General features: G+C 42.6%; 1 protein-coding gene and 1 long non-coding RNA gene across 4 annotated transcripts; one reads left to right on the top strand and one right to left on the bottom strand.

The window, feature by feature from the left end:
- The first annotated feature begins 1,095 nt into the window (after positions 1-1,095).
- On the top strand, positions 1,096-19,379 carry LOC125083316 (bile acid-CoA:amino acid N-acyltransferase-like). 3 transcript variants are annotated; one of them, XM_047699631.1, is made up of 5 exons: positions 1,096-1,277; positions 3,265-3,455; positions 4,602-5,117; positions 14,782-14,984; positions 18,515-19,379. In XM_047699631.1, exons 3-5 carry the CDS (start codon positions 4,652-4,654, stop codon positions 19,109-19,111), a joined length of 1,266 nt encoding a protein of 421 aa, XP_047555587.1. In that variant the 5' UTR covers positions 1,096-1,277; positions 3,265-3,455; positions 4,602-4,651; the 3' UTR covers positions 19,112-19,379. The 3 variants fall into 3 exon arrangements, with proteins under 3 accessions (XP_047555587.1, XP_047555586.1, XP_047555585.1); XM_047699630.1 differs by lacking the exon at positions 3,265-3,455; XM_047699629.1 differs by lacking the exons at positions 1,096-1,277; positions 3,265-3,455 and adding an exon at positions 3,182-3,264.
- A 2,417-nt stretch (positions 19,380-21,796) lies between these two features.
- Positions 21,797-23,976, bottom strand: LOC125083320 (uncharacterized). Its single transcript, XR_007122237.1, has 2 exons — positions 23,912-23,976; positions 21,797-21,865 (listed from the first exon to the last, which is right to left on the bottom strand). It is a non-coding gene; the product is annotated as an uncharacterized LOC125083320 (long non-coding RNA).
- Positions 23,977-26,215: the final 2,239 nt, after the last annotated feature.

The raw sequence follows: 26,215 nt of genomic DNA, 5'->3' as shown, positions 1-26,215 counted from the left end.
CTATTTCCTTTCTTAATCTGGAATAATTCAGCTGACATATTCATTCTCATTCCTACTCTTACCAGGCAGTGTCATCTCTCTAAAATGCAGGAGGATTTACACATGGTATAGCAAATAGCAGTTCAGATTTGAACGTGCCTACATTATCAATTGACAGTCGTCTTTCCTTCAGCTTCCTTCACCCCACTGGGATAGAACTCTTCAAGGGATTTGATCTTACACAGTTGTGAGAACTGGTTTAGTAGTCTCCAAAAGCTTTTTGTCTTTGCAACTGATGGCTGATCTCATTGAGCACTTTCCTGGTGTCCTAGTGTCCTAACAGAACATAGGAGCACAATAAACAGCTGTTGTACACCTTTAAGTTTTTGAGTGATTTATTACACAGCTAGTAACTGGAACACCTATTTCTTTTGGGGTTACTCAAATATTTTTGTGTGTGTGTTATTCTAGAGAATATAATAGGTACCTGAGAAGTCTAGCTCTTGGTTAAAAACTCATGTGTGATTTCCCAGAACTGACCATAGGCAATTACAAAGGCTTTAGTTGGCAGGTATCATGGTGGAATGTTGCTCTTCCAGCACAGGACTTGGGGTACAACCAGTGCATGGCAATCTCTGAAAAAAGTTGGAGGCAAGGACTCTGGACACTTGGTACTTACTGTTCTCCCTAGTCACTAGTCACACAGGCTGGTTGGACCCTCCTATTTGCCTTTCCTCCCCAGGAGCCTTCATTGTAGATCTGTTTATCATCAGACCTTCGCTCAAGGCCAAAGTCTTCAGGTATGTGTGCTGAGGCCTCTTTATGCAAGAGGGAGACCTCTTTGTACAAGAATGCTTGAAGATATTTTCTTTTTTTTTTTTAAGATTTTTTTTTTTTTTTTTTTTTTTTTTTTTTTTTTTTTTTTTTTTTTTTTTTTTGACAGAGAGATCACAAGCAGGCAGAGAGGCAGGCAGAGAGAGAGGAGGAAGCAGGCTCCCCGAGAGAGCAGAGAGCCCGATGCGGGGCTCGATCCCAGGACTCCGAGATCATGACCTGAGCCGAAGGCAGCGGCTTAACCCACTGAGCCACCCAGGCGCCCCGCTTGAAGATATTTTCATTCACTCTCATTCAGCAGCCAGTTCTTTTCTACTTCTAGCCCTTCCCCTCACTCTACTCTGACTTCAGATCTGCTGGATCCTTGGTTTGGGGCTCCCTCAACAGCGAACCCACCCCATCTGGCTGACCTGCCGACTTCGGACCCTTTATCCCTATCTTGATCAGGCACTTTCTCCCTCACAGTAAGTGATTAAAAGCTTGATTCTTGTTTTCAGCTTGCTGCTTTCATCAGCCACTCTAACACCTAAGCTGGTCAGCTTTCTCTGTCTTCCTGGGCTGGGCTGAGCTCCTAATAGTGCCTTTAAATTGTTACAGTCTGCCTGCAAATAATCTTGTACTGCTTGAAAAAATAATAAGATAATAATCTTAAACAATATAATTCTATTAACTGCATTCCCACCTTTTTGTTGTTATATTTCTATGTGTTCTTTATTTTTTTTTAAAGATTTTATTTATTTATTTTGACAGAGAGAGATCACAAGTAGGCAGAGAGGCAGGCAGAGAGAGAGGGGGAAGCAGGCTCCCCGCTGAGCAGAGAGCCCGATGCGGGGCTCAATCCCAGGACCCTGGGATCATGACCTGAGCCGAAGGCAGAGGCTTTAACCCACTGAGCCACCCAGGCGCCCCCTGTGTTCTTTAAACCCCATAAGACATTATTATTTTTATTTTAAAGTCTTTTAAGTGCATTTAAATACACACATGTGTATGTGTGTATACATATTAAAGACTTTTTTAAAGATTTCATTTATTTGAGAGAGAGAGAGAGCGAGCACAGGCAAGGGAAAGGGTGCTCTCTATGTCTTCTAAACCACCCCCACCAAATGAAAAAAAAAACCACCACAACAAAGTTCCTTTCTAATCATTCCACTCTCTTGGCTATTTCTGTGCCTCTTGCTATGGACTGTTTGCTCTTATCATCATCATGGATCAATTTTCTTGATTCTCTTGTGTCTTATAATATTTACAATCATACTCCAGATATTTCATATAAAAGAAATGACCAGAATAAGTAATATTTACCTCAAGAAAAGAGCAAAGCCCTACTGTGTCAGGATGTTAGAATTAAAGGCTGAGGGGCACCTTGGTGGCTCAGCGGGTTAAAGCCTCTGCCTTCAGCTCAGGTAGTGATCCAAGGGTCCTGGGATCAAGCCTAGCATCAGTGGGGAGCCTGCTTCCCTTCCTCTCTCTCTGCCTACCTCTCTGCCTACTTGTGAACTGTCTGTCAAATAAATAAATAAAATCTTACAAAATTTTAAAAAAATTAAAAAAAAAAAGAATTAAAGGCTGAACCCATCTGGCCTATGGTTGACCTGGGTCTGGGCTTGCTGCTGCCTTTTTTTTTTTTTTTTAAGATTTTATTATTTATTTGACAGACAGAGATCACAAGAAGGCAGAGAGAGAAGGGGAGGCTGGGCTTCAATCCCAGGACCCTGAGATCATGACCTGAGCCGAAGGCAGAGGCTTTAACCCACTGAGCCACCCAGGTGCCCCACTGCTTGCTTGACCTGAGTCGGTGCACCACTGCCTTCAGATATTTCTGGGTATGGGATTAGCCCTTCCTCATTAGAAGAAACTGCGGGCTAAGCATTGGTGAACTTCTCGAGATATCTTGGCTTTTATGGCCATGTTGCTAGCTTTTCTAAACTGTAGGATATTTCTCTCTGATTTAGAATTCTTCTAGAAAAAAGGGTCACTAAGGAAATTTCTTTGCTCTCTTTTCTAAGCCCAGGGAATCTCTCTATTTGGCTATCTCCCCCTTCCTTTGAAAGTTAGCTGCTTTGCTTTATAGGAAAGACTTGCAATGCCTCAGACAGATTTCTCCCAGCTCATGCCTCTGCTAGCATTCTTTGATGTATTGTCCTAGAGTATGTGGCCAAATCTCCAAGTCCTTGGAGAAGGACTCTGGCTAGGATCTCTCAGAATTCTAATCTATCAAAACAGCCTGCACACATCCATTAAAATTGCATTAAATGTTCTGTTCATTTCTCCTCATTTTTCTTCATGGGGGATTCTTTTTTGCTGTTTTATCATAGATGAAATCACTCTGTAGAAGAGAAAGTTTCCTCTCTCGTAGGAGGAACCTATCACTCACTGGAGTTTAATTCATTTAGATTCCTGGCAATCTAATGAGTTTAAGAAAACAAAAAAATTCATTTTGTCTTTATCCAGGTAAGTTTAGGTTATAAGAATGGGAACAATGGACCATTTTTGTGACTTTCTTCACACTAACCCGAAGGAGAAAGGCATTCCTTAATCTTTAAGGACGGAGATTATGAAATGCTTAGCAAATTTTTCTGTACCTGAAGGTTCTGGTCAGCATCTGGTTTTGCTTATGACTGGAGAAGCCTAACTACGAAGCTGTGGGTATTTTTTCTTTAGGGAGAAACACGTATGTCAGCCCCCTTGTTCTCCCCAAAGATTTTGTCCTCATTCTTTTGGGAAGATTTGTCTGGTTTTCATGCTCTCTTAGTAGCAGAGTCACCAGTTCCATATATGTAGATGTTTAACAAATCCTCTGTTTTCTTTTTTCTTTAAGAAGAGTATTTATTTATTTATTTATTTATTATTTGAGAGAGTGAGGAAGAGACTGCAAGTGGGGTGAGCAGAGGGCGAGGGACAAGCAGACTCTGTGCTGAGCAGGGAGCCCGACATGGGACTCAATCCCAGGACCCTACGATCATGACCTGAGCTGAAATCAAGACTCAGAACTTTAACCGACGGAGTCACCCAGGCGCCCCAACAAACCCAATTTTCAGCCACACATCTCACTCTTGTCCTCTACTGCATCTAATTTTTCAAGGGCTCTGGATGGCCAATTGTGAGATCTTCCTTGTATGTGCTGATACCATTTGTGCCTGTTTGGCTGCTGCTTCCTCCACCCTGGTTCATGATTACTATAAAAGGCATCTACTTGTTTTATGTCTTCCACATATTTGCTAAAAGCTCTCCGGTATCTTGCACTTGCAGATAATATCAGGATATTTTTATTTATTATTTATTTATTTTAAGCTTGTATTTACTTGTTTATTTATTTATTTGTTTATTTATTTTGACAGAGATCACAAGTAAGCAGAGAGGCAGGCAGAGAGAGAGGAAGGGAAGCAGGCTCCCCACTGAGCAGAGAGCCCAATGTGGGGCTCGATCCCAGGACTCTGGGATCATGACCTGAGCTGAAGGCAGAGGCTTTAACCCACTGAACCACCTAGGGGCCCCTGTATTTGTTTATTTGACAGAAAGAGAGAGAGCACAAGCAGGGAGATTGGGGGGCAGGGGAGAAGCAGGCTCCCCACTGAGCAGGGAGCTTGATGCAGGGCTCAATCCCAGGACCCTGGATGACAACCCCAGCCGAAGGCAGACATCTAAGGGACTGAACCACCGAGGCGCCCCTATATCAGGATATTTTTAGAGCTGAATCCCAAGCAGCCAGGTTCCTGGTCCAATTCACCTTTCATTAATCTTATCACTGTCTTATTTAATTTTCTCATGTATATATTTTTTACATCCAGGTCTTACTACAAACATTACTGAGAATCATCCCAGGTGCCTCATTGTAACGATGATTCAGCTGACAGCTACACCGGCAAGTGCACTTGTTGATGAACCCGTGCACATTCATGCTACTGGCCTGTCTCCCTTTCAAGTAGTGATTCTTCAGGCCTCCCTGGCAGATGAGAACGGGAACCTATTTCATTCTCAAGCCTACTATAAGGCCAATGAAGCTGGGGAGGTAGACCTGCAGCAGGCCCCTTCGCTGGGAGGTGACTACATCGGAGTCCACCCTATGGGTCTCTTCTGGTCCCTGAAACCTGAAAAATTTTTAATGAAATTGGTGAAAAGAGATGTGATGAATAGCCCCTTCCTGGTCCAAATAAAACTTTATGATTCAAATTTGGAATTAACCGATATCGCCACCACTGCTCCAAAAGTCAGCCTGACTTTGGAGAGGTGGTATGTAGCACCTGGTGTCAAACGGATCCAAGTTCGGGAAGGCCACCTTCGGGGAGCCCTCTTCCTCCCTCCTGGTGAGTAAAATTAACCTGGTTACTGTCATCCTTGTGTCTCCTCTTTCCAGTGCCTAATCCTTCTAGAGGTTTAACTTGGTTATGGATAGTACATAGTATAGTCCTTTCCAGCCTTAGAATCAGGGGTAACTCTGGGTCAGAACAAGAATATGGTAAGGCGGGGAACCTAGGTGGCTCAGTGGGTTAAGCCGCTGCCTTCGGCTCAGGTCATGATCTCAGGGTCCTGGGATCGAGTCCGGCATCAGGCTCTCTGCTCAGCAGGGAGCCTGCTTCCCTCTCTCTCTCTCTCTGCTTGCCTCTCCGTCTACTTGTGATCTCTGTCAAATAAATAAATAAAATCTTAAAAAAAAAAAAGAATATGGTGAGGCCACATTCCAACTCAAGTTGGATCTCAACAATTCTGGAGCTTGTCTAAGGATATGACTATATGTAGTTTATGGAGTCCTGCATTATGGGGCTCCATAGCTTTGGATTTATGTGAAATCCATCTGTGTTAAAGGCCACTACCTGAAGATTCACCTCCTGATATCAATTGTGTCCAGCTTCTTTTGGGAGTTCTATCTTACCTGAGTTTCAACTTAGGTATAGGTCATTGCATCGAATAAGCTGAGTGATACAACGGGACTGAAATGTTGCAACAAATATAGAGGATGCAAAGAGACTCTATACTCTCTAGTTCCATGAATGCTGCATATTTATAGGACATTTCATACATCCACAGATACACAACATGATCCCTACCAGAAAAGTCAGTTTCCCACAGTGATCTCCACATACCAATAAGTGGTTCAAAACGTGTACTGGTACATTTCTCAGGGTTTATTGTGGGACTGAATGAAGCAAAGTCAGTTTCCCAGAAGCAGCCCTCGACAGGTCTGGGTCTCAGATGTGTCTGAGAGCCCCTTCTTTAGGCATGAGCTTCGATCTGGGACACAGCCATCGTATCATCAGGATGTACTGCCTCTCTCTTATGCTTTCAGAAACAGAAACATGTAGAAGTAAGATGGGTAAAGGAAGCCTGAAGTGTTCAAGGTGGTTCCTGACAGCATAGAGTTATAGATGATGTAGAAAGAATAAAAGGTTCCCTTTCGGGGCACCTGGGTGGCTCAGTGGGTAAGGCCTCTGCCTTCGGCTCAGGTCATGATCTCAGGGTCCTGGGATCAAGCCCTGCATCAGGCTCTCTGCTTGGCAGGAGCCTGCTTCCCTTCCTCTCTCTCTGCTTGCCTCCCTGCCTACTTGTGATCTCTGTCAAATAAATAAATAAAATCTTAAAAAAAAAAAAGCTTCCTTCCCTTTCCACAATCATCCTGACAGATGCAGTCATAAATTTCAGTATTTGTACACCTAGTAATTAGCATAGAGACAACAACATTGTGTGTAGGGATGGGAAATTAAGTGGCACAAATGTCTGTGCCTCTCCTATTCCACCTCAGTTAAAAATCTACATATCAGTGATATCCCCATCGCCTGGGGATGATGTGCTGGGTTAGAGGGTACTTTGGTGAATCCTCACAGATACTGCATGTTCTGTGTGTCCTGCTTGTTCTGTGGGGATAGATACAAAAGAGCATTGAGCTGTGTGGGGCGAAAAGAGGATTGAGTCAGGTCTCAAAACAATTCTCAACTCAACATTCTTCCACGGTCAGAGGCTCGTTACTCTTAAGTCCTCCCTCCTCCTGGCAATCAAGAGATGAAAAGCAACTTTACTCATTTATTGAAGCAGTATTTTTAAAAATTTATTTTATTTTATTTGTTTATTTGACAGAGGGGAGGAGAGAGAGAGAGAGCACAAGCAGGTGGAGTAGCAGGCAGAGGGAGAGGGAGAAGCAGGCTCCCTGCTAAGCAAGGAGCCTGACATGGGGCTCGATACCAGGACCCTGGGATCATGACCTAGCCGAAAAACAGTCGCTTAAGCAGTTGAGTCACCCAGGTGCTCCTTGAAGTGGTATTTTAAAGCCAAGATATATATATATATAATATATATATATAGATATATATATATATATATATATATATTTTTTTTTTTTTTTAATTTTATTTTTTATAAACATATATTTTTATTCCCAGGGGTACAGGTCTGTGAATCGCCAGGTTTACACACTTCACAGCACTCACCATAGCGCACACCCTCCCCAATGTCCATAACCCCACCCCCCAACCCCCCTCCCCGCATCAACCCTCAGTTTGTTTTGTGAGATTAAGAGTCACTTATGGTTTGTCTCCCTCCCAATCCCATCTTGTTTCATTTACTCTTCTCCTACCCCCTTAACCCCCCATGTTGCGTCTCCTCTCCCTCATATCAGGGAGATCATATGATAGTTGTCTTTCTCCAATTGACTTATTTCGCTAAGCATGATACCCTCTAGTTCCATCCACGTCGTCACAAATGGCAAGAGTTCACTTTTTGATGGCTGCATAGTAATCCATTGTGTATATATACCACTTCTTCTTTATCCATTTGTTTGTTGAAGGACATCTAGGTTCTTTCCATAGTTTGGCTATTGTAGACATTGCTGCTATAAACATTCAGGTGCACATGCCCCTTCAGATCACTATGTTTGTATCTTTAGGGTAAATACCCAGCAGTGCAATTGCTGGGTCATAGGGTAGTTCTATTTTCAACCTTTTGAGGAACCTCCATGCTGTTTTCCAGAGTGGTTGCACCAGCTTGCATTCCCACCAACAGTGTAGGAGGGTTCCCCTTTTCTCCGCATCCTCACCAACATCTGTCATTCCTGACTTGTTAATCTTAGCCATTCTGACTGGTGTGAGGTGATATCTCATTGTGGTTTTGATTTGTATTTCCTGATGCCGAGTGATATGGAGCATTTTTCATGTGTCTGTTGGCCATCTGGATGTCTTATTTGCAGAAATGTCTGTTCATGTCTTCTGCCCATTTCTTGATTGGATGTTGAGTTTCTTTGGGTTCTTTTGGGTTCATTTCTTCTTTGGGTGTTGAGTTTGCTAAGTTCTTTATAGGTTTTGGACACTAGCCCTTTATCTGATATGTCATTTGCAAATATCTTCTCCCATTCTGTCAGTTGTCTTTTGTTTTTGTTAACTGTTTCCTTTGCTGTGCAAAAGCTTTTGATCTTGATAAAATCCCAATAGTTCATTTTTTGCCATTGCTACCCTTGCCTTTGGCGATGTTCCTAGGAAGATGTTGCTGCCTGTGTTCTCCTCAAGGATTTTGATGGATTCCTTTCTCACATTGAGGTCCTTCATCCATTTTGAGTCTATTTTCATGTGTGGTGTAAGGAAATGATCCAATTTCATTTTTCTGCATGTGGCTGTCCAATTTTCCCAACACCATTTATTGAAGAGGCTGTCTTTTTTTCCATTGGACATTCTTTCCTGCTTTGTCGAAGATTAGTTGACCATGAGTTGAGGGTCTATTTCTGGGCTCTCTATTCCTTGATCTATGTGTCTGTTTTTGTGCCAGTACCATGCTGTCTTGATGATGACAGCTTTGTAATAGAGCTTGAAGTCCAGAATTGTGATGCCACCAACTTTGGCTTTCTTTTTTCAATATTCCTTTGGCTATTTGAGGTCTTTTCTGGTTCCATATAAATTTTAAGATTATTTGTTCCATTTCCTTTGAAAAAAATGGATGGTACTTTGATAGGAATTGCATTAAATGTATAGATTGCTTTAGGTAGCATAGACATTTTCACAATATTTATTCTTCCAATCCAGGAGCATGGAACATTTTTTCCATTTCTTTGTGTCTTCCTCAATTTTTCATGAGTAACTTTATTAGTTTTCTGTGTATAGATTCTTAGTCTCTTGGTTAGGTTTATTCCTAGGTATCTTATAGTTTTGGGTGCAATTGTAAATGGGATTGACTCCTTAATTTCTCTTTCTTCTGTCTTGTTGTTGGTGTATAGAAATGCAACTGATTTCTGTGCATTGATTTTATATCCTGACACTGTACTGAATTCCTGTACAAGTTCTAGCAGTTTTGGAGTGGAGTCTTTTGGGTTTTCCACATAGAGTATCATATCATCTGCAAAGAGTGATAGTTTGACTTCTTCTTTGCCGATTTGGATGCCTTTAATTTCTTTTTATTGTCTGATTGCTGAGGCTAGGACTTCTAGTACTATGTTGAATAGCAGTGGTGATAATGGACATCCCTGCCGTGTTCCTGACCTTAGCGGAAAAGCTTTCAGTTTTTTCCTCCATTGAGAAGGATATTTGCGGTGGGTTTTTCCTAGATGGCTTTGATAATATTGAGGTATGTGCCCTCTATCCCTACACTTTGAAGAGTTTTGATCAGGAAGGGATGCTGTACTTTGTCAAATGCTTTTTCAGCATCTATGGAGAGTATCATATGGTCTTGTTCTTTCTTTTATTAATGTGTTGTTTCACATTGATTGATTTGTGGATGTTGAACCAACCTTGCAGCCCTGGAATAAATCCCACTTGGTTGTGGTGAATAATCCTTTTAATGGACTGTTGGATTCTATTGGCTAGTATTTTGGTGAGCATTTTCGCACCTGTGTTCATCAAGGATATTGGTCTGTAATTCTCTTTTTTGATGGGATCCTTGTCTGGTTTTGGATTCAAGGTGATGCTGGCCTCATAAAATGAGTTTGGAAGTTCTCCTTCCATTTCTATTTTTTGGGGACAGTTTCACGAGAATCGGAATTAATTCTCCTTTAAATGTTTGGTAGAATTCTCCCCGGGAAGCCCGTCTGGCCCTGGGCTTTTGTTTTGTTTGGAGATTTTGATGACTGTTTCAATCTCCTTACTGGTTATGGGTCTGTTGAGGCTTTCTATTCTTCCTGGTTCAGTTGTGGTAGATTATATGTCTCTAGGAATGCATCCATTTCTTCAGATTGTCAAATTTGTTGGCGTAGAGTTGCTCATAGTATGTTCTTATAATTGTCTGTATTCTTTGGTGTTAGTTGTGATCTCTCCTCTTCATTCATGATTTTATTATTTGGGTCCTTTCTCTTTTCTTTTTGATAAGTCTGCCAGGGGCTTATCAATCTTATTAATTCTTTCAAAGAAACCAGCTCCTAGTTTTGTTGATTTGATCTATTGTTTTTTTGGTTTCTATTTCATTCATTTCTGCTCTGATCTTTATGATTTCTCTTCTCCTGCTGGGTTTAGGATTTCTTTTTTGTTCTTTCTCCAGCTCCTTTAGGTGTAGGGTTAGGTTGTGTACCTGAGACCTTTCTTGTTCTTGAGAAAGGCTTGTACCACTATATATTTTCCTCTCAGGACTGCCTTTGTTGTGTCCCACAGATTTGAACTGTTGGTTTTCAATTATCATTTGTTTCCATGAATTTTTTCAATTCTTCTTTAATTTCCTGGTTGACCCATTCATTCTTTGAAGGATACTGTTTAGTCTCCATGTATTTGGGTTCTTTCCAAATTTCTTCTTGTGATTGAGTTCTAGCTTCAGAGCATTGTGGTCTGAAAATATGCAGGGAATGATCCCAATCTTTTGATACCAGTTGAGACCTGTTTAGGACCGAGGATGTGATCTATTCTGGAGAATGTTCCATGTGCACTAGAGAAGAATGTGTATTCTGTTGCTTTGGGATGAAATGTTCTGAATATGTCTGTGATGTCCATCTGGTCCAGTGTGTCATTTAAGGCCTTTATTTCCTTGTTGATCTTTTGCTTGGATGATCTGTTCATTTCAGTGAGGGGAGTGTTAAAGTCCCCTATTATTATTGTATTATTGTTGATGTGTTTCTTTGATTTTGTTATTAATTGGTTTATAGAGTTGGCTGCTCCCACATTAGGGGCATAGATATTTAAAATTGTTAGATCTTCTTGTTGGACAGATCCTTTGAGTATGATATAGTGTCCTTCCCCATCTCTTATTATAGTCTTTGGCTTAAAATCTAATTGATCTGATATAAGGATTGCCACTCCTGCTTTCTTCTGATGTCCATTAGCATGGTAACTTCTTTTCCACCCCCTCACTTTAAATCTGGAGGTGTCTTCGAGTTTAAAATGAGTTTCTTGTAGGCAACATATAGATGGGTTTGTTTTTTTTTATCCATTCTGATACCCTGTGTCTTTTGATTGGGGCATTTAGCCCATTAACATTCAGGGTGACTATTGAGAGATATGAATTTTAGTGCCATTGTATTGCCTGTAAGGTGACTGTTATTGTATATTGTTTCTGTTCCTTTCTGATCTACTACTTTTAGGGTCTCTCTTTGCTTAGAGGACCCCTTTCAATATTTCCTGTAGAGTTGGTTTGGTGTTTGCAAATTCTTTCAGTTTTTGTTTGTCCTGGAAGCTTTTAATCTCTCCTTCTATTTTCAGTGATAGCCTAGCTGGATATTGTGTTCTTGGCTGCATGTTTTTCTCGTTTAGTGCTCTGAATATATCATGCCAGCTCTTTCTGCCCTCCAGGTGTCTGTGGATAAGTCTGCTGCCAATCTAATATTTTTACCACTGTATGTTACAGACTTCTTTTCCCGGGCTGCTTTCAGGATCTTCTCTTTGTCACTAAGACTTGTCAATTTTACTATTAGGTGACGGGGTGTGGACCTATTCTTATTGATTTTGAGGGGGGTTCTCTGAACCTCCTGGATTTTGATGCTTGTTCCCTTTGCCATATTGGGGAAATTCTCTCCAATAATTCTCTCCAATATACCTTCTGCTCCCCCTCTCTCTTTCTTCTTCTTCTGGAATCCCAATTATTCTAATTTTGTTTTGTCTTATGGTGTCACTTATCTCTCGAATTCTCCCCTCGTGGTCCAGTAGCTGTTTGTCCCTCTTTTGCTCAGCCTCTTTATTCTCTGTCATTTGGTCTTCTATATTGCTAATTCTTTCTTCTGCTTCATTTATCCTAGCAGTGAGAGCCTCCATTTTGATTGCACCTCATTAATAGCTTTTTTAAATTTCAACTTGGTTAGATTTTAGTTCTTTTATTTCTCCAGAAAAGGGCTTTTATATCTCCTGAGAGGGTTTCTCTAATATCTTCCATGCCTTTTTCGTGCCCGGCTAGAACCTTGAGAATCGTCATTCTGAACTCTAGATCTGACATATTACCAATGTCTGTATTGAATAGGTCCCTAGCCTTCGGTACTGCCTCTTGTTCTTTTTTTTGTGGTGAATTTTTCCGCCTTGTCATTTTGTCCAGATAAGAGTATATAAAGGAGCAAGTAAAATACTAAAAGGGTGGCAACAACCTCAGGAAAATATGCTTTAGCCTAATCAGAAGAATTCCCAAATCGTGAGCGGGGAGAAAGGGGATAAAAAGAGGTTCAGAAAAAAAAAAAAGAAAGAAACAATTAAAAAAAGAAAACCAATAAAGAAAAACTATAAAGAGGAAAAAATATATATATATATTAGATAAACTAGTTTAAAAACGTTAAAAAAGAAAAGGGTAAAAGTTAAAAAAATTTAGCAGAAGAAGAGAAAAAAAATTGAAAAAGAAAAAAAAATTAAATTAACTGCAAGGCTAAAGAATCATGGGGAGAAAGCCATGAGTTCCGTGCTTGCTTTCTCCCCTCTGGAATTCCCTGCTCTCCTTGGTATTGAAACTGCACGCCTTGTAGGTGAACTTGGTCCTGGCTGGGTTTCTTGTTGATCTTCTGGGGGAAGGGCCTGTTGTAGGATTCTCAAGTGTCTTTGCCCCAGCGGAATTGCACCGCCCTTACCAGGGGCCGGTCTGAGTAATCCGATGGGGTTGCTTTCGGGAGCTTTTGTTCCTGAGCGCTTTCCGTAGAGTTCCGGAGGGCGGGAATGAAGATGGCGGCCTCCCGGTCTCCGGCCCGGAGGAGCCAGAGCCCGGGGCCGCACTCCTCAGTGCGCCCTCAGAGAACAGCGCCCAATTACTCCCATCACCCTGGCCTCCGGCCGCACTCCGAGCTGACTGAGCCTGCGACCAGTTCAAGGTAACCCCGAGCCGAGAGCCTCACCTCCTCGGCTCGCTCTGTATCCGGCTTCCCCGTTCTAATACCTGTAAGCTTTGCGACACTCAGACACCCCGATCCTTCTGTGGACCCTGCGGGACCCGAGGCCACATGAACCCCGCGTGGGCTTCACCCCGGTTAAGCCTCTGGAGCGATGTCCCTCAGCGGCACAGACTTTTAAAGTCCCGATTTTGTGCTCTGTTGCTCTGCCGCTTGCCGGGAGCCGGCCCCTCCCCCCGCGGTCTATCTTCCCGTCGCTTTGGATTCACTTCTCCGCCCGTCCTACCTTTCAGAAAGTGGTTGATTTCTGTTTCTAGAATTGCTGTTCTTCTTCTCTTCAATCTCCATTGGATTTGTAGGTGTTTGCAATTTTTAGATAAGCTATCTAGCTGATCTCCCGCTACCTGAAGTAGTCTCAGCCTGCTACTTCTCCGCCATCTGGACTCCTCCCCTCTAAAGCCAAGATATATTTAATACAATTTTATTAAATGGTATTTGCTCCCTTCTCAAGATGAGAAAACATAGCAATGTTTTGTTTTTGAAAATTCCAATATCCTTTAAATCAAGTCACTCTTTTTTTTTAATTTTTATTTTTAAGTAACATCTCACTTACTTATCTCTTTAAGTACTAACGTGGGGCTTGAACTCAACCCCAAGATCAAGAGTCACATGCGCTACTGACTTAGACAGCCAGGTGCCTCAATGGATGGGACAAGTCTACTTCTGTTAAAATCACTTACTGGAGACTAGAGTGCCTCCAAGAAGTGCATCATAAATTTTTTTGCTTTATTTAGAAAACTAGCTGCCTACACAGAGCGTGTGTAGAATGACACTCTGACCTACTTTTTACCAGTGTTAAGTTGCAGGGAATAAACAGATTGTTGTCACATGGAAGTTCTTACCATTTACACCTGCTTGACTGCTCTATTCCACTCATCTGACAACACAGTGACTCTAAGATTTTGTCACTGTGTTGTCAGATGAGTGGAATAGAGCAGTGCGAAGTCCAGATTTTAGCTAACAGTTATTTCAATAGCTTTCTTTGAAGTCATATATTTTGAAGTCCCCCCCCCTTTTTTTGAGTTATATATACTCTGAGAACTCAAATCTGTAGAGGCTTTCATTAGTAAAATGCACACATAGGGGTCCCTGAATGGCTCAGTTGGTTAATCGTCCTACTCTTGGTTTTGGCTCAGGTCATATCTCAGGATCCTGAGACTGAGACCCCTGTCAGGCTCCCTGCTGAGTGCGGAGGCTGCTTAAGATTTCTTCCTTTCCCTCTGTCCCTCCCCCGTGCCACCCCTTCCCAGCTTGCATGCTTTCTCTCTTAAAAAAAAAAAAGAAAAGAAAGGAAGAAGAGAAAACACCCACTTAAACCTATATTTTGCATATAATTTCAGGACCTTCACTGATTTCCTAAAGCCCAATTGTATATTTTTTCATAGGTTAAAAAGTGCTTGCCTAATTTCAATGGCTTTCTTTACTCTAATACTATGGAAATGAACCACTGTGAGTCCTCAGTACCCCTTGGCTACAGAGATTAAACTTGTCAGTGAACATGGCTCCCAATCAACCTTACTGATATTATGTTCCATTAATGTTCCATAATGTTCCATAATGTATTCAATCAGCTTTAGTTCTGAAAACTTGGGGATTCTACTGAAAATTTATGCTTCAATTCTAGAATTTGTGATGCATTTCTTCGTGTTGTCGTATTTTTCTTCTCTTTTCCTTCCCTTCCCCTTAACCTCAGCTTTGTTTTGTTTTTTCTTTCTCAGGAGAGGGCTGTTTCCCAGGGATAATTGACTTGTTTGGTGGTATTGGTGGACTGATTGAGTACCGGGCCAGTCTCCTGGCCAGTCGTGGCTTTGCCTCCTTAGCCTTGGCTTACTTTAACTATGAAGATTTGCCTGCCCAACCAGAAAAGACAGAATTAGATTATTTTGAGGAAGCTGTCAACTTTCTCCTGAGACATCCTAAGGTAATTTTTGCCTTTTCTTTTAGTCCTTGTTTGTTTGTTTGTTTGTTTGTTTTAAAGATTGTGTTTATTTTTTTGACAGAGAGAGACACAGCGAGATAGGGAACAGAAGCAGGGGGAGTGGGAGAGGGAGAAGCAGGCTCCCTGCCAAGCAGGGAGCCCAATACGGCCCAATCCCAGGACTCTGGAACCATGACCCAAGCCAAAGACAGACGCTTAACAACTGAGCCACCCAGGTGCCTCTTAGTCCCTGTTTTCAAATACCCATTACATCCTGTGGCTTCCCTTAACTTCCAAGTATGATTCTCCTCAGTGAACTGGAAGTTCTATGACATAGCCATCTTATTCACATGATTTCTTTCCCACCCAATGTCTTTTGCTCAGAAAGACAAAACGGGAAGTTAGCCTGTGTCCATGATGGAATCAAAACACAATGGCTTCATTTATTTATTTCAAAGATTTTATTTATTTATCCAGGTGCCCTGAGCAATTCTCATTAAGAAAAAAATAACAAGGGATAACATGCAGCAACCTAATATAGCAGGAAAAGCACATTTTAGAACTTAAAGAAGGTATGGATTGGGAAGTCCTACAGCATTATAGTTAAGTCCTCTCCAATAACTAAAATCAGACTCACTCCTCAAAGGAAGATTATCTGTCTTGTAGAGTCTGGTGACTTAATAATAATCAGAGAAGGTGATAATAATAAGAATTACATTTATTGAGGATGTGTATTGCTAATTACTCTAGTAAGCTCTTCACTTGTATTATCCCCTTTACTTCTCACGAGAACCTTATGAAATAGCATCACCACCATAATATTTAATAGATGAAGAGATTCAGGGTTAGAAAGGGTTAGTAACTTGTCCAAATTCCCACAACCAGATGGGAAAGAGACAGAAACACAACTCAGTTCCATCTGAATCTAAAGCGATTGCATCTTGGACGCTTGGGTGCCTCAGCTGCTTAAGCATCTGCCTTCAGCCCAGGTCCTGATCCCCAGAGGGTCCCAGGGTCCTGGGATCTAGCCCCACATTGGGCTCCCTGCTTATGGGAAGCCTGCTTCTCCCACTTCCCCTGCTGTGTTCCCTCTCTCGCTGTGTCTCTGTCAAATAAATAAAATCTTTAAAACAAAAAATTGCTCTATGGGTATCTGGCTAGCTCAGCTGGTTAAATGTCTGCCTTCAGCTCAGATCATGACCCCGGGGTTTTAGAGTGGAGTCCCACATTGGACTCCCTGCTCAGCACTTCCCTCCTTCATGCTTATCCCCCCTCTCTCTCAAACAAATAAATAAATAAAGTCCAAAAAAAAAAAAAAAAAAAGAACTGATCTAAGTAAAATTAAGTCTCTGTACCACACCCTATTTCATATAAAGGATCATCCAAAATATGATCAGAATTACAGTAATAAGATGAGCAATAATCACTAACAATCTACTGATGCATTGAATTTTTAAATAGCTATATTGTGCTGAGTTTTCTGCTTGGCTTAGATGAGAAATGAGGAGGTTCTGTGATTCTACTGTTCACTTTCTTAACCTCCTTGCCCTTATACTTGCTGCATGACTTTTCCCTCTGCGTTCGTCCCAAAGTCAGCCAATGACTAATGACTTCCCAAAGTTAGTCAATGACTAATGAGACTTGGAAACCAGATTTCTCTCCTAGGCTCTTGCTACTTCCACTAAGCCTGCTTCATGCTCCCTCTTCTGTGAGAAGAGAGACCACCCACCTTTCAATTCCTTATAGATCTTATTTCTCCATCTGTTGATTTTAAGTGTCTTCTAAGCATTCTAAATTCCCTGATCCTAAATTTGGTGGCAGAAGTTATAACAAGAGCTGGTGTTCTGCCAAACGTCTGCAGATAACTGAGTCACTTGTTGTTGTTGTTAATCCGTGTTATACTTCCTTTTACTCTGTCTTCCCTGGCCAAATCCATTCTGAGTTCTCACCTTTCATTGCTGTAACTGTGACTCTGTATCTTTCATATTAAGATGTAGAACTTCAGGGCTTGAAAGGTCTTTTTAATTCAAAAGGAGATGATTCCAGTCACCCCTCTTAATATACAGGATAGGACCTCAGGTTGAATGTATTGGCCTTCCAAAGAGGCTGAAAAAAAAAAAAAAAATATATATATATATATATTGCAAAGGGGAATAGGTTCCGATCCATCAGACTCTACCCCCTGGGACTGGATACATGCCCCATAAAAGAAAAAGATAATAGTTCTTATTGGTGTCCACTACACAGCATACAATACCTTTCCTTCTTGTTTGCCCCCCCCCCCCCGCTTTTTTTTTGTATAAAGGTCCAAACTGTAGCTCATTTCCTCTGAGAAATCTTTCCCTGATCCTGCTTTATTCCCTGGTAATCTGGGTTGCAGCCTTGCCTATGTGCATTCTTTTTTTTTTTTTTTTAAGATTTATTTATGTTATTTGACAGAGAGAGATCACAAGCAGGCAGAGAGGCAGGCAGAGAGACAGGAGGAAGCAGGCTCCCTGCTGAGCAGAGAACTCGATGCGGGACTCGATCCCAGGATTCCAAGATCATGACCTGAGCCGAAGGCAGCGGCTTAACCCACTGAGCCACCCAGGGCGCCCCGCCTATGTGCATTCTTATATCGCAGAATTTGTAAGCTACTCTGATTGTCTGGTTTTTTTCCTGTCCTGCTCTCCATCGGGCAGTGAGTTCCTGATGATAAGAGATGACTTATGCCTTTTTTCCCCTCTGTGTCCTCCAGCGGTTAGTACAGGGTGGACAATCTAAAATTGCTTGGTTTAGGGGCACCTGGGTGGCTCATGAGTCATGATCTTAGGTCATGATCCAGCGTCCTGGGATCGAGCCCCCCGGCCCCCCATCGGGCGTTCTTGCTCAGCAGAGGAATCTGCTTCTCTCTCCCTCTGCCTATTTCTCTGCCTGCTTGTGTATGCTCTTTCTCTCTCTCTCTGTCAAATAAATAAATCTTTTTAAAAAAAATGCCTGCTTGATGACTGAAGGCGGAAGAGGAAGCTGAGCCAGGTCTCCTTTATGAAACCTTTCTCTAAAGGAGAAACCTTCCAGGGAAACCACGGCAGAGGTAGAATCCTCTGCTCACATTTCCATTCTCTGTTCTACTAAACTCATCTTTTTTCTCAGTCTTTTCCTGTAGAGTACCCTTTCCTCTGGACTTCTAGAGACCCTAGAATTGGTACAACAGCATTGATCAATCAACTGTAACTTGACTTATGTTATTCACATGAGTTATGGGCCTTTTTCTTCTTTTTCCTACTACATTGGTATTTCTTTAGGGCATTTTAAACTCAGTGCCTAACATCACGCTGAATCCCTAGTATTTAATTTGGAAGGTCTGATATGTTTTTGAAGGAGTATTTCCTTTGAACATTCATCATGTATTCCAGAACTCTAGAACTGGGCATGTGGGTGGGATTAGTCCTTGCTTGGCTCCTACTGGACATTCAAGTTCTTTGGTTATTTGAGATGGTCGCATTTTGCTAAATGCGTAGACAGAATCAACATCTCATTTCCATTATTTTTAGGTCCTCGGCCCAGGCATTGGCATAGTTTCCATAAGCAAAGGTGCAGAGATTGGACTCTCTATGGCTATTCACCTAAAACAAGTCACAGCTACTGTGCTTATTAATGGGCCCAACTTCATATTGAGAATCCCACAGGTATATCATGGTCAGATAAGTAAGCCCTTAGCCTTCTCTCCACAATCGCTGTTCATCAATGCCTTGGGGTTAGCAGAGTTCCAGCACAGCTTTGAGGAAGCTAGATGTGAAGCCAGTGAGACTTCTCTTCTCCCCATTGAAAAGGCCCAGGGACATTTCCTTTTCATTGTGGGAGAAGATGATAAGAATCTCAACAGCAAAGTGTATGCTGAGCGAGCCACCCAACAGCTGAGCAGATACAGGAAGAACAACTGGACCCTGCTATCTTACCCTGGGGCAGGCCACCTGTTAGAGCCTCCCTATTCCCCACTGTGCTGTGCCTCAAAGATCTCCAGTCTTTACCTGTCCATTCACTGGGGTGGAGAGACGACCCCACATGCCGCTGCCCAGGAACATTCTTGGAAGGAGATCCAGAAGTTTCTCAGGAAGCATCTTGTTCCAGTTGTGACCAGTCAACTCTGAGAAGATATTCTTGAGGAACAGAGCAGCAATACTTCACTTGATCAATCAATCAATACTTCACTTGATTTTCATGGAGCAACATCTTTGATTTCTTATTGTGGGAGGTTATACTAAGAGAAAGCAGGAAGGTGACTGACAATGGTCATTTCTTGACTTTGGAAAGGGAGAACGGTTTCTGTTTAATCCAATATCATACATGGAGAGTTTTATATTTTAAAAAGTACATTTAGGAAAAAAAAATACATTTAGGGCTCTACCTGCCCTAAAATATTCTGGTTTATTATTACAGCAATTGTCTTGTGGGAAAGAAAAATGACCAAAATGAATGACAGAATCCCCTGGTTTTAAAAACAGACATGAGTAGAATCAGGTGTTGATATTTGTTGATTTCTTAAAACTCAAATGAAATATGTTTAGATTTCTCATATATGAAAATATGCTCATGGCTCATGGTTACTTCATTGCCATTGAAAAACTAGAGCTTGGGAAACATTTATTATTTTGAGGCAATATGGAAGCTGATATGGGGGTAAAATGATTGAGTAAACCTAAAATCAATAATTTAACAAAGGTTGGGGCACCTGGGTGGCTCAGTGGGTTAAGCCTCTGCCTTCAGCTCAGGTCATGATCCCAGGGTCCTGGGATCGAGCCCCACGTGGGGTTCTCTGCTCGGCAGGGAACCTGCTTCCCCCCCCCTCTCTGCCTGCTTCTCTGCTTGCTTGTGATCTCTCTCTCCCTCTGTCAAATAAATAAATAAAATCTAAAAAAAAAAATAATTTAACAAAGGCTAAGAGAAGAGAATAAAGTAATATTTGTGTCAAAATGTATAGCATTTTGAAAAAGAAACAATCTGAGGTTCACAGAATTGCACTTTAGGGAAGGAGCCATGATGCTGTGGGTTGTATGCCTTATAGGCTGGCAAACTATTTCTCTAAGGTTCTACATGGCAAATATTTTCGGCTTTGTGGGCCATTAAGTCTCTGTCACTGTTGTTGAGCAGCAACAAAAGCAGCATAGTCTGGCCATAATGAATGTTCATGGCTGTGTTCCATTTAAACTTTATTTATGGAAACTGACATTTGCATTTCATATAATTTTTACATGTAACAGAATAGTAATTTTCTTTTTCTTTTTTTTCTAAGCATTGGCCAATGTAAAAGCCATGCTTAGCTTGTGGGCAGTAGAAAAACAGGCTGTTGGCTAGATTTAGCTCACAGGGCATAGTCTGATGATCTTGGGTGTAGAACGATCCAAATTACTTTGTCCAAGGTCAAATTTGACGTATTTCCTCTAACGGGCAAGTCATAATCCACATATTCCTGAGCTACTGAATTGCAATGGGTAGAAGTGGAAGGTAGATAATCAAGTGAAGATGAACCAGTAAAAAGGTATTTTGAATGATTTTGTAGGTGTGTTGGGGAAGCCAACAAGGATTTAGAGGGACAGAAGTAATACACAAACACTTCACGGTATCTGCCTAAACTCTTTTTCTTTCATCTGCTTTCTGATACTTCCTCTGTTTAGAGTGCAATCATTCCATTCAGGATGAGCGAGGCTATTAGTCTCCCACCTTTCTCACTCAGAGAAGTTTTACATTTCCCACACCCAGTCAATCAGACTACGTCACTTCTTTGACTCTAATAATCATGTAATTGCAATAGCTAATACCGCCTACTGTATATGCTACATAATAACTAGATAGATTAGATGCTATATCATTAGTTATATATGCCATATGCTATATAATAGCTAACATAGTGGGTTTAATGGGTATAATTATTTTTGTTTCCCCTTCCAGACTTCAGGAAGAATGAGATGTTTATGAGATACGATGTTTGTGTTTTATATCCCTTGATTTACATTTTGTGGATTTTCAGAACCAAGAAGGTCTTAAAAATTTTTTTTCATATATTCTGTTCTGTATCACTACTACAAATATTGGCAGGCAGGCAGATTAAAAAACCATTCTTTTTATTTATTTATTTATGTGCCAGAGAGAGAGAGAGAGAGCAAGCACAGGAAGGCAGAGTGGAAGCAGAGGCAGGGGGAGAGCAGGCTCCCTGCTGAGCAAGGAGCCCGATGTGGGACTTGATCCCCGGATGCTGGGATCATGACCTGAGCCAAAGGCAGCTGCTTAACCAACTGAGCCACTTAGGCATCCCTCAAAAGCCAGCTTCTCTGACCTCTTGGAAATGTAACTGGTCTGCTTTTCAGGGTTGACCTCTTGTGTGCACCCATAAAGTATCTGCACCTGGTTAACTCATAGCATGGTCCAGGCCAGCTGGCAAACCCATTTGGTCCACTTGGCTTTTACTGTCCTTGCACATTCTCTAAATGTGAGCTGTGTCTTCTGTCAGACCCCTGACAGATGCATATACCGCATCTCCTCTGCTAAAAGGTCGGCTCGCACGTGGCCGCAGCCATCAGGGCAGACTTGCTGACCTTCAGCTCTCAGCCGCCTTCCATGCCCATCACCATGAGAGTCTGGGAGCTTGCTGAACTCTTTCACATGCCAGGAGTGCAAAAGGAGACTTGCATGCGCGATCTCCTTTTGCCCACGCACACGATGTCCTGTTTCACTCTGCTTTCCAGAACTCTAAACCGGAAGCAGGACAAAACCTTCTACTATAGATTCCAGTTTCTTTCTTTTCTTTTCTTTTTCTTCTTCTTCCTCTTTTTTTTTCCCCTAGCTTCTCACAATCCATTCCCACCTTGGTCAAGGCCCAGACCTTCCCTCGAGGCAGAACTTCTCTTCTGAAATACAAGCCCCAGGACCCAGACTTAATGGAATAAAGCTTCTGAGGAAGAATAAAGCAATTACTAAGAACATCACTGCTGTCAGAGAGGCATTTGTAAAGATCATCTTTGCCTTACAAGAAATAGGCCAGAGGACACAGATATAGCTAATCATAAAGTGCTACTTAATGACAGGCTTTTTTGGGGGGGTACTGATCTATGTCAGCCTTCTCATACTGAGTAGTAGAGGTGCAGAGAAACTCACATGATGAATTAATAGCGGGGCTAGAATCAGAACCCAGGGACTCAGACCTAAATTTTCTCTGTTACACTGTGTTGAGATTTTCCCCAATGGCCTGTTAATCTCTAGTCTCTGGAAATTTGAAATAAATTTGGGTGTATACATTAACACATTGTTTTGGTTGTTTTTGGCTTAGGAGAGCTAGGGACACGACAAGTTCTATATTTACTCTTACTAGGGAGAAATTTTTTAGCTTCTAAAGATAATCAGGGAAGGGGAAGGCTCCATAGCTCAGGGGTTAGAGCACTGGTCTTGTAAAGATAATCAGGGACACGGCTGGGTCTACCGTTGAGAAGGAGTCAGTTTTCCACGGATTGTGTTGCAGCCGTGTGGAAGCCCAGTGAACCCCAAGTGCACTCATGACTTTACCCCCATTAGAATAGTCTTCATTCCGTAGGCACTAATTTTCATGCTTTTCTTCTCTCTCCTTTGAAGGCAACCAGAATACATCACCCCAAAATATGCCTCTTGAACAAAAATAAGCAGTTAAAAAGGCAGATACAAGAAGGGGCCCTCCGACCCTTCCTTTTTCCCTCCTGAAAGCAGGAGATACAACTCCCAGATGGAAGGTGTCCTCCCTCCACCAGAAGGAAAGTAAAATTCTTTTTTTTTTTTTTTAGATTTTATTTATTTATTTGACAGAGAGAGAGATCACAAGTAGACAAAGAGGCAGGCAGAGAGGGAGAGAGGGAAGCAGGCTCCCCGCTGAGCAAAGAGCCCAATGTGGGACTCGATCCCAGGACCCTGAGATCATGACCTGAGCCGAAGGCAGCGGCTTAACCCACTGAGCCACCCAGGCGCCCCGGAAAGTAAAATTCTTACCACCAAAGACAGAAGTTGAGATTGAGAGAATTCTATACAAATAGACCTTGTTCGAATGATTATCCTCCTTTTGACTGCCCACATAGTTACTTTTCCACAATGGTCTCTCTCTTTGTTCAAGCTAATATAAAACCAAGTATTTGCTTTTCTTTGGGTCTCATTCCTCATGAGGGCTCCTGTGCCACATGAAACTTACATTAAAAACTTTTATGTACTTCTCACCTCTTAATCTGTCTTATGTCGGTTACATTCTCAGGCCCAGTAAATATACCTTAAGAAGGTGTGCATGGAGAGAGAGGGAGAGAGATTGATTGACTTTAAGGAATTGGCTTATGTGATCGCAGGGGCTCAAACCTTCAGGACAGGCCAGAAGGCCAGAAGAATTGATGTCGCAGTCGTGGTTCTGAAGGCAGACTGCAGGTAGATATCCTTCTGCCCGAGAGGACCTCAGTCCTTTCTGCATGGTTCATGCCTGCTATTGATAACTCCCAAAGTCTCTTCTGTACGCAGTCATCACTTCACTGCCCGGTGTCCCCACTCCTCATATGCTACAGCCTTTAGGGGTCCATGGACAGCTAGGTTCCCCGATGTTTTCTGTTCTGGGCAAGTGGAGTGGAAAAGATCTGGCTCTTTGCCAGCCTGACCTGCCCCCACTTTATTACCTGGGTGCCATACCATCCTGTCTTGCCCACCCTTTCCTGCAGTGCTCTTAGAATCTTCGTAAAAATGACACTGATCCCACCCTGGGACCTGATCTTGAGAATTAGTCCCTCAGCTGGGAGTCTTGCTATCCTGCCAAGGTACCTCTCACCTGCTATGAGAGCTGTGTGCTGAGACACCATTCTCTTTCCTCAGTACTTCCAATCTGCCTGTGACTTCCAAGATCAGCCCTCCCCCCCCTCCCAGGCTAATATTTCACTTTCAGTACATTTATATATTACTCTTATTTAAGAAGTCAAAGCACAGGGGCATCTGGGTGGCTCAGTTGTTAGGCATCTGCCTTCAGCTCAGGTCATGATCCCGGGGTTCTGGGATCAAGCCCTGCATCAGACTTCCTGCTCCAAGGGAGGCTTGCTTCTTCCTCTTCCACGTCCCCTGCTTGTGTTCCCTTTCTTGCTGTGTCTCTCTCTGCCAAATAAATAAGTAAAATCTTAAAAAGAAGAAGAAGAAGAAGAAATCAAAGCCCAAGGGAAGTAAAGCAATCTGCCTGAGGTCAGATCACATGGCCAGTTAAACAGTCCAGGTTCCAATCTAGGTATCTCTGATTCTAGGGACCAGTGGTCTCCCAGCTACACCTCACTGGCTACAAAAGGTACATAAATGAAAAGACACAGTGCCCTCCCCCAAGCAAGTCACCACCTGGAGGCGCAGTCAACAATCTGTAAACCTGATCATTCCTGCATTTTGACCATGGACTTGGACTGAGGACATTAACAGTGGGGCAGGTTTCAGAGGTTCTGGTCTCGGGGAGGCGTTTTTGCGTGAGAAGGGCTTCCGCTATCCCTTGGAAGAGCAGTTCAAAACCCAGCTATGCCTTAGCAATCCCCTGTTGAACATACAGACCCCAGGACCTTATTCCGGTTAGAATCTCCTGGTGCGGACTTACTACGTCAGACGTTTGGGACTTACCGTGTTAGACACTGTCAAAAAGGCAGTTAGTTGCCTAAGAGACCACGGACTCAGAGGAGGAAATCCCCAAGGAGACCAGAGCCAGCGGTGGGGAGGAGGAGTCAGGGAAGTGCTTAGAAATCAGAGCCCTGTGATGAAACCTGAGATTGCGTTGTGAAACACTTGGACTGAGAGGTACAGCGGTCAGCCTGAGAGTCTGCTCTGACACCGTCACAGCAGGGTCCACAGTCCCATCACTGGGGACGTACGTAAGAGGAAGGAGACGCTGACAGTTTTGTGAGGGAGAGTAGGCTAGCTCAGTTGGAAGAATAGGCTGGGGAAGCTTCCAGGTCTCTAGTGGGCCCAGCAAGCCGTCCTACTCCAGACTGCTCCCAGCAGCTGAATTCAGGGTGAGTGTGGGGGAGTCGGGCTGTCACGGCCTGGCCTGGTCGGGAACTGCTCAGTGTTTTGGCTGGGCACCCAGGAAGGCGGCTTTCATTCAGCTGTGTGCCTTCCTCATCTCCATGGCGAGCACAGCTCTCTGGGGGACTGCAATGTCCTTCTGCACCCCGGGGGTGGGGTGGGGTAGGGGCGGGTGGCCAACGGCTTGGCCACGCAGATCTATGTTAGAAGCATCCACTTAACAAGAGGTCGTTTAGAGACTGACTGTGGCTGCACAGTCAGGGTCCTCCTACTCATGTGAACTTACGGAGAGATGGTTTCTTGACTCAAGAAATTTTTCTCTGGGACTTACGGCTTGGGAGGAGGGGGAGGAAATACCTGTGATGAGGGAAGAAAAGCCCCTAAAGGGAATGGACTTTTGTTTCTTGATTAGGAAGTTTAACTTCTACTGGTGACTTTTTGCTTTCTTTTATTCTTTGTTTCCTACCACTCGGGGCACTAGCTTCTTAGCAGCTCCTGGCTGTGTTTTCTCCAGAAGAGTCAAGGTCGCCCAGTGGCATATGTAACTTTGATACCCTTCAGCCTGGGAGTCCGGAGTCTGCTCCACAGCAGGGCTTTCGGCTTTCAGCCCAAGAGGCTCCTACATTGCCAAGGGCTCTCTCTGCAACCACTGGAAGGCTAATCCTGTGTGGGGTAGCTTGTTTCTCGCTCTCTGGCTGCTTTGTGGCCTCAGTTTCATGGACACTCAGCGAGGTTCAGTGTTTAGGCTTCTGCTGCAGAGATGGGAAGAAGCCTGGAGACTTTATTCCATCGGATATGGAAGAGTCTCACATCTTCAGAAGTAGCCTCTGAGAATTCAGCTGGGCCTCTGTTCTTTCTTCTTTGTACTCTCTGAGAAATGCTATTCTTTTTTTTTTTTTAAACCTTTCCACTTATCATTTATTCTTTCATTTAATTACTCTAATACTTACTGAGCATCACTACTTGCCTGATGCTATTCTAGAAACTGAGGAATAGAGTGTCAAGCAAGGTGTAATTATTGCCCCCAAGGAATAATTAACAATCCAGGCGAGTGCTGTTCAATAGAATATTCTAGGATGATGGAAATATTCTCTATCAGAATTGCCCAGTGTAGTAGCCACTACTCATGTGTGGCTATTGAACAATTAAAATGTGGTTATTGTGACCAGGGAATTAAAATTTTATTTGTTTTTAATAAACTGAAATTTCATTAG

Source organism: Lutra lutra, chromosome 13 (assembly GCF_902655055.1).
Source record: "Lutra lutra chromosome 13, mLutLut1.2, whole genome shotgun sequence".
NCBI classification, from domain to species: Eukaryota; Metazoa; Chordata; class Mammalia; order Carnivora; family Mustelidae; genus Lutra; species Lutra lutra.
The sequence above is the reverse complement of the archived record's forward strand: the minus strand, read 5'-3'. Positions and strand labels throughout refer to the sequence as shown.